The sequence below is a fragment of the Brassica oleracea genome, unplaced genomic scaffold, assembly GCF_000695525.1.
Source record: "Brassica oleracea var. oleracea cultivar TO1000 unplaced genomic scaffold, BOL UnpScaffold01569, whole genome shotgun sequence".
NCBI lineage: Eukaryota > Viridiplantae > Streptophyta > Magnoliopsida > Brassicales > Brassicaceae > Brassica > Brassica oleracea.
In genome coordinates, this window is record NW_013618103.1 from 1 (window position 1) to 7802 (window position 7802).

The 7802-nt window shown below is 31.7% G+C and overlaps 1 protein-coding gene across 1 annotated transcript; it reads right to left on the reverse strand.

Annotated features, from left to right (window-relative positions):
- Nucleotides 1-418: 418 nt before the first annotated feature.
- LOC106321407 (serine/threonine-protein kinase HT1) lies at nucleotides 419-2390 on the reverse strand. Its single transcript, XM_013759682.1, has 3 exons — nucleotides 1577-2390; nucleotides 954-1409; nucleotides 419-863 (listed from the first exon to the last, which is right to left on the reverse strand). Exons 1-3 carry the CDS (start codon nucleotides 2021-2023, stop codon nucleotides 594-596), a joined length of 1173 nt encoding a protein of 390 aa, XP_013615136.1. The 5' UTR covers nucleotides 2024-2390; the 3' UTR covers nucleotides 419-593.
- Nucleotides 2391-7802: the final 5412 nt, after the last annotated feature.

Genomic DNA, 7802 nt, shown 5'->3' on the forward strand with positions numbered 1-7802 from the left:
TTAGGTTGGTTTTCTATATTTTTAGCCAATAAAACTGTCATAAAAAAATTTCAAGCTATGAGTGTGCGTAGAGTAGAATTGCTATAATCGTGTGGTTCAGTCTGTGAATATTTTAAAGATAGAGATAGAGCTATGTTTTTTATTCATTGTTGCTATGTTTTTTCTTGAAAACTTTAAAAATACAGAACACTCTAAACAAAGAAGCGGTCATTGTACAAACGTTTTTCGGTTTGAATAAATTCTTATATTCAACGGAAAAGGGAGTGTGCCTAGAGTATATGTAGTTTTTTGTGGTTTATAAATTATTTGTTTGATTTTTTTCCGACCCCGGTACAAAAATTTTCTGGCTCCGCCACTGGATTACGCACTCCTTATTTTCAGTTCACTTCCTTTCAAAATGAGAGAGACCAGTGATCAATACGTTTCATTAGATTATGTATTATACAAATTAATCAGCCTAATTAATTACGTGTAAACCATATAACATCGTGTAGATGCGAAATACAATCAAATACCTAGTGAAAGAAAAAGAAGTAGAATAGTAATCTTTACAATGAGAGCGAGTGTTATGGTAACTAAACAACTTTGAATTACTAGGCATTTACAGGAAGAGAGGAGGACGAAGATGGTGAGCTGATGGCTGAGACGCAGCCTTTAAGTCGATCAAGAATCGCGTTTTTGGTCTTCGTCAGGCTTGCATGTGACGTCAAAGGCAGTCCTTCTTTAACACACTCGTCGTACTTCTCTAGCACCGCCACAATGTTTGAGAAGTCCGGTCGCTTCGAAGGGTTCTCCGACCAGCACCTCTTGATCAGGTGAGCTAGCGCTGGCTGACAGCTAGCCGGTAATGGCGGTCTCTCGTTCTGCTCGATCAGTTTTTTAAAAGAAAAACAATTAATGACTTGCGTCCCAAAAGCACACAATCTTAGTGTTAATCGCAAACGCTATTTCACCTTTTCAGCGACTGCAAACGCGGCTTGCACGGGAGTCATGCCTTGGAATGGAAGCAAGGCAGTGGTGAGTTCCCATAGAACGATACCGAAGCTATAAACATCGACTTTCCTTGTGTAAGGTTTCTCCTTGATCATCTCTGGAGCCATCCATCGATAAGTTCCCATATTACCCTTGGCCTCTCTGCATTGCGTCTCAAGACAAGAAGTCCCAAAATCTGCAACTTTAACTCTCATTTCATCATTCAAAAGTAAGTTGTTGGACTTTAGGTCTCTGTGGATAACACCCTGCGAGTGAAGATACTCCATTCCTCTCGAGATGTCTAGAGCTAGCCTTAGTACGGTCTCAATCGAGAGCGAGTAAGGTTCCTTCTTGTTGAGGTACATTCGGAGATTACCTTGTGACATGTACTCTGTTATTATGCAGTATACCGGCGGTTTCTTGCACGCCGCAATAAACTATTATATCAAAATAAATATATTATTTAGCATTCGAAAAGGCCTATGCTCGTATTTGTGGTTGGATGCAGTGTCTTGATGCAACATTAAAATTTGCATTTGTATGCTATGTTACTAATAATTAATTATTAGTTTAAACTATGATAGGAAGAATAGAGAAGTCAGACCTGGACGATGTTAGGGTGAAAGAGACGAGAAAGCAGAGCAACCTCGGACTTAAACTGTTGTTCGAGTTTAGCCCTTGTCTCTTCCTTGTGTGTAGGGATCCTCACCATCTTCACAGCGACGGCTCTCTGCTTGTAGATCCCTCTGTAAATCCGGCTGTGTGCTCCGGAAGCAAATTTGTTTCCGATAAATAGCTGCGAGAGATCTGCAGTCCATTCTTCTCTTTCCCCTTTAGACGCTTCCCATGTCTCCACGTTCTCGGACTCTAGGATCATAGACCAAGACTCCATACTATCGAATCTCTTCTTCTCCATCGTCTCACTTTCTGCATACCGGTTGGTTCTGGAGGAAGACGGGTTAGCGGATAATACGGGGAAGGAAGGCTCTGGAGGGAATTGGGGTCTCAGAGACCGCCTGAGACGAAACGGGTTGAAACATGAACCAGACATAGCTTGGATCACAAGGTAGGGTGTGAAAGCAGAGGATCTAGGGTTTATTGAACTAGGGTTTTCCTTCTGAAAGTGTGAATAGATTTCAAGAAGTGCATGAACTGATTTAGAAACATGGGTTCGATAGGATCTCCCGAGAATATAGCCGCGGTTTCATTAATTCTCTCAAGAAAACAAAACAGAATCAGGGAAAATGAATTTTCAAATATGTTAAATTAAGAAAGATTATGTCTTTTATATAAAAAAAAGATTATGTCAAAATGAAGATAATTTTACAGGAAGGAAACAAATGGGTATCATCTTTGTCTTTTTCTTAGTAGAACAATGAAATTTTCCGGGGAAAAAGATGAGGACACGAGCCGAGGGAAAAGCACCAGAAAGTTTTGGATACAGGTTACAGAAGAAACCAAGTGAATAAGGAACAGATCCAAAGTAAGAGATTTTCAAAGGTTTCTCGTGATTGCTTCGTTCAAAAGTAAGCTTTTTGAGTGAGAAAGAGTTATTATGATACATCTTTTATATACCATTTCTGTTTTCTGTTTAGAACAAATTCAATGGTGTTTGGTTCATGGATAGTCAGTGTCGGTCTGATATGTGATCTGAACTTGGAACATGAAATGTTAAATTATATTGTACATACACTACAAAAAAACATGCGCATAACGAAAAAAAAATATAAGAAATATTGGTTGTCGTAAATTTACGAGGTAACGAGTAGATTACGTGAAAAACAAATTGTTACATAATTCGTCGTAAAATACTTGTTACTTTACGAATTGCTAGGCAGTAACTAGGCGTCTATAGAGGATTATCAGAGGTATTATATGTGGCCCAAGGTTTAACAAATTATTAATTAATTTTATATATATTTTACATTTATATAAGATATTTTAGATTTTCGGTTTAATTATAATATTATTTTGATAAATTATCAAAATTAATTGTAAAAACCAAATGAAATTAGAAAAATTTATGGATTTGTACTAACATTATTACTTAATTTAACAGATTTAAACCGATTTATATCGATTTAAATTGATTTAGAAGAATTTAAACGGTTTGAATCGTATAAATCACATTTTAAGATAACCGTTTCGGCTAGGACCGATGTTTTACCTAGGCGCCGCCTAGACTAATTTTTAGAACCATGCTTTACGACAACTCTACGACAAATCGCTTTCTTCGTAAAGCAGTTGTTTAATGAGGAATGTACGAGTAAAAGTGAAAACGTGTTTGTAGTGGCTATAAAACATGTTCGGAAACTCACTAAGCGTTCCTCGTATGTCGTGCTACGCCCAGCGCTGGATAAAAAATTGGGGATTACACGGGGATTGATCAAATTTAAGGTATTTTATGCTTTTTTGTTATATATAATACATTCGTAGTATTATATATTCGGCACTATGCGGCACGTTTTGGAATAGGGAATATACCCAAAGCCGGCACTGGGCCAAGTGGATGAAGCCCATGCTTCTAGCCGCTTTTAAATAAGTACCAAATCGGCCAAAATATTACCGAAAGTATCCTTGGCTTAGTGGTTTATTTGACAGAAATAAAACCTCACTTGCTCAGCCAGGTTCTAATCCATGAGGTTACATTTTTTTTGCTTCTAGTCTTAATAATGTCAGGACCGGCTCTGGGCTTATACCTAACATGTTTCTTCGTAAAGTTGTTGTATTAACATCGTCATCCATGTAAATTCCTCATAAAATTTACGTATCCTGAACGACGAATTAACTTCAAATATTCACGAGTACTTTACAACAAAGTTTTATGAGTCCTTCACGATGGATGTTTGACTCGTACGATGATTTACTATGCATGGTGTTTACAAAGAAATAATTTTGTCGTAACTCTTACAATGAATTTCTGTTACGACGGGTGATTTACAAAGAATTCAATATTGTTGTTAATTCATCGCAACGCTCCATTTGCGATAAATTAACAATAACATCAGTTGTCGTAAATTGTATATTTTCTTATAGTAATATATATTTCTAGTCAATACAATACTTTAGAAAAAAATTCTGAAAAATAGTTTATAATATTAGAGGGTGGAAAGTTCTTACTTCCACAACCTCCCCCCCCCTTCTGAAGGCCAGGCCAAGGATAGAGCGTAAGGAATATTTATGTATATGAATAAATTTTTCTTTCCCATGATGTGATCTTATGTTTATCTATTTCTAATAAAGATTGTTAACCTTAAGCATACTGGGTAACCAGTAAACTTGGTAAGCGAAGGAGTTTAGTTCCTAATGAAGATTAACTAATAGGCAAGTGATTTCTTCTAGAAGTTTTCTCACTTAGGTGATTCATGAAAACATGTGTCAATGTAAGAAAACATTTAAATTAAGTTCAATGAATCAAAGGAGAACAAGGTCAATGTATGAATATGAATGTTCTAGAAGTTTTAACACTTGTCATTACTTAACTTTTGATGGATGACTGAGATTAAAGGATAATCTTTTCAAGGAAGTAAAAAAGGCTTGGTGAGAAAGTAATCAACACTTGATGAGAAAGTTTGGTCACTCTTCCCATTTATAAATAGATGTCTTTACTCCATCCTAAAGACATCACAAAAACTAAATAGAAAAAACATATAGAAATTTGTGTCGGTAAGAGGAGAGAAGTCTCAACTCCAACTTAAAGATCAATAACTCATCTTCCATAATCGAAACCGTTCAAGAAGATTTCTGCAAACGAAGAATCGAAGTATTCCGATATCCTCTTTATAGTTCCATTATGTGATCAGTCTAGATGTTAAACATCTTAGGTTTCATGTAAAATCATGTTTACATGTGGTATTAGAGCTAATGGTTATAAACATCTAGGTAAACCATAAAGTATAATAGATTTATGTTTTAGATGATGAAAGTAGATCTACACTTATGTAATGAAAATTAGATATCAATTAGTGTTTAAGAATTTCTGTATAAAACCGACAAGATTTTTTCGGAAATCATGAATCATGCCATATATGTGTGTATTCTATTTTGATCTCTGAAGTGAGGAATAATGAATGCATAATTTTTTTATACATAAATCGTATATAATCAAATTGAGTAATTTATGCATTAGTTGTATAGAAAAACAATATTTCATGTACAGAGAAAAAATAGGATAAAGATATCACCACAGTGACTTTTTCCTAAATTGATTTGCTATTTGAATTATCCACAAGTATACTATGTACACACAATATGATAAAATAGCTTATAGAGTGAGTATTGTGTAGACTAAGTATATCCACATATAACTTAGTCTGAGTAATTTGATACATCACTCATAAATATTTTTCGAATACTAAGATTATTGATGAAAATATAGTTGCTACCCACAGGACATCATAATTTTTTGGCATTTGTATTCAATAAATTTAGGTGTTGATTATGTTTAAAAGCCTAATTTAAACTTGTTGTATCTCAACACCTATAGTTTCTTTTTAAAAGTTTGTCATCTATGGTCTCTTATATCATAATCCTACCGGAACCAACTTCTTAGAATGAAAAGAGAAAGTTGAATTCACATTAACAATACTATACTTGAATTTGGCACTCCGCAACAATGATTTAAATTCACTAATAGTGGATAGTACCGAGGACGAAAAAGATTTCCATAAAATTTGAATGAAATTGAATAGACCGACGGTGGCCATTATGATCTTAAGATGACAAAAACTAGAAATGTTAAAACTTTTCTTATGAAAACTGAAAAAGCTAAAAAAAACATTTTAAATATATAAAAGAATGGTGTAAGACAGCAAGTGAATCCTTAGTTGGAAAATTTATGAGATATCTGACAACCATAAGAATAATGACATAAGGTATATGAATGAACATTGCATTTAAATGACCAATCATTCGGCTAGATTAAAGAATTAAAGAATGAATATGAAAGATTCATGTCTGTCCAATTTATCTTAAATTCACTCTTTGTCAGTATGAACCATTCTAAATTAATTACAACATCGCTTATGTAAGATGGACGTTAAATGAATTGGCTAAAAAATGGTTTAATGGGAGGCTAGCCTTAGCCATAAATATATTTAAATTGTCCATTATGTTCAAGGAACTAGATTTAAGTAAGTCATAAAAGAACATACAATTTTGTCTACCTTGTACAATATTTCCTCTATAAACTAATAAACACTATAAATTAATAAATTTCTCTGGTTTCAAGTTGAATTTGTTCAAAATATAACATAAATCGATATAATAATAAGAGGATAACTTTAAAAAAAAACTTATGTAAATATATGGTCCCATTAAAATCATTAATTAATAATTTATATGTATAAACATTTTATATAAGTACACACCAACCATTATATTGTTTCTATTATATTCACAATGGAATTATCATTATATTTTGAGGAGATCTAGTAAAATTAAAAATACATTTAAATTCTATGAAACATATTTTATACACACCAAATAGTATAATTAAACTAATATAAATTTAAAATTTCAAAAAATTACTTTATGCATATATAATAAAACTAAATATTTTTCTTATTTTAGAAAACTATATCTTAAAATAGAAAAATCTAAAAAGATTTTTTTTGTAAATTAATAACTCTATAAATTAATAAAATATTAAAGTCCCAACGTTACTAATTTAGAGAGTTTTTAGGTAAAAAGACATACAATGAGGTGGTTTTTATACAATCAAACGACGTAAACCGAAAACAAGAGCATTAAACCAAAAGCGTAATTTTTTCAAGAGGTTTACAATGTCCCATTTTACATAAGAACCTAGACATAATACGGGACATATACAGTTATACACTGAATAAAAAAATATTTACTTTCCTCTATGTTATATTAAGTGATTTTTTTTTTGTTTCATTTACAAGTGATACTTTTAACTTTTGATATATTAGTTATTAAAAACTTTTTTAACTATTTATATGTGCAATATATTTATTTAGGTAGATGATAAATAGTGTTTTAATTTAAAAAGGAATGAAGAATTATTTTTAAATCTATGTGGAGAGGAGCACTTCTTTTAAGATATAATATGTTGACAAAAAATGAAGATAGAATAATACATTATTATACAAGTAGGTAGCTATATTATAAATAATTAATCGTTAGCAAATTATAATGTAATTTAATCAAAAGTAAACGAATAGTTCGATATTAAAAAAAACAAAAGAGACTATGTTTACTTTTACATATGTGCTATATATGTTTACTTTTACGTATGTGCTATATTTATATTTTTATTTTTATTTTGCAAATATATTAATATTACTTTTGACACCAATGTGTTTACTATATCATTATCAAATATTGATGGATTGGATTCAACGATGATTAGACATTATTACAGTTTTCCACAGAATTCGAAATCGACTTGTAAATGGTTCCACCTTTTTGTGTCAAATGAATGGTTCTACTAAGTATTAAAACATATATCATTTTTTCTGTCCAAAAATAAGTAGTCCATTTTATATTATATTTATGATAATTATTTACAAAATTTTAACTACTAGAGTGCATGAATAATATAGAATTGATAATACAAATAAAACTTTAATTAATTAATTACTTATCATACTACTAATCATTTTATCCGCACTGAAAATATATTTAATATAAAAAAATATTCAATACAGTCTAAAAAATATATATAATAAGAAACAAAACAACATTTAATACATACAATAGTTAAAATAATATAATAATATTCATGTACTAACACTACAAGAAAACATAATCTTAACGAGAGCGGTTTTTCTCGCTAATTCGTCGTAAAAGAGGCTTTACGACGAATT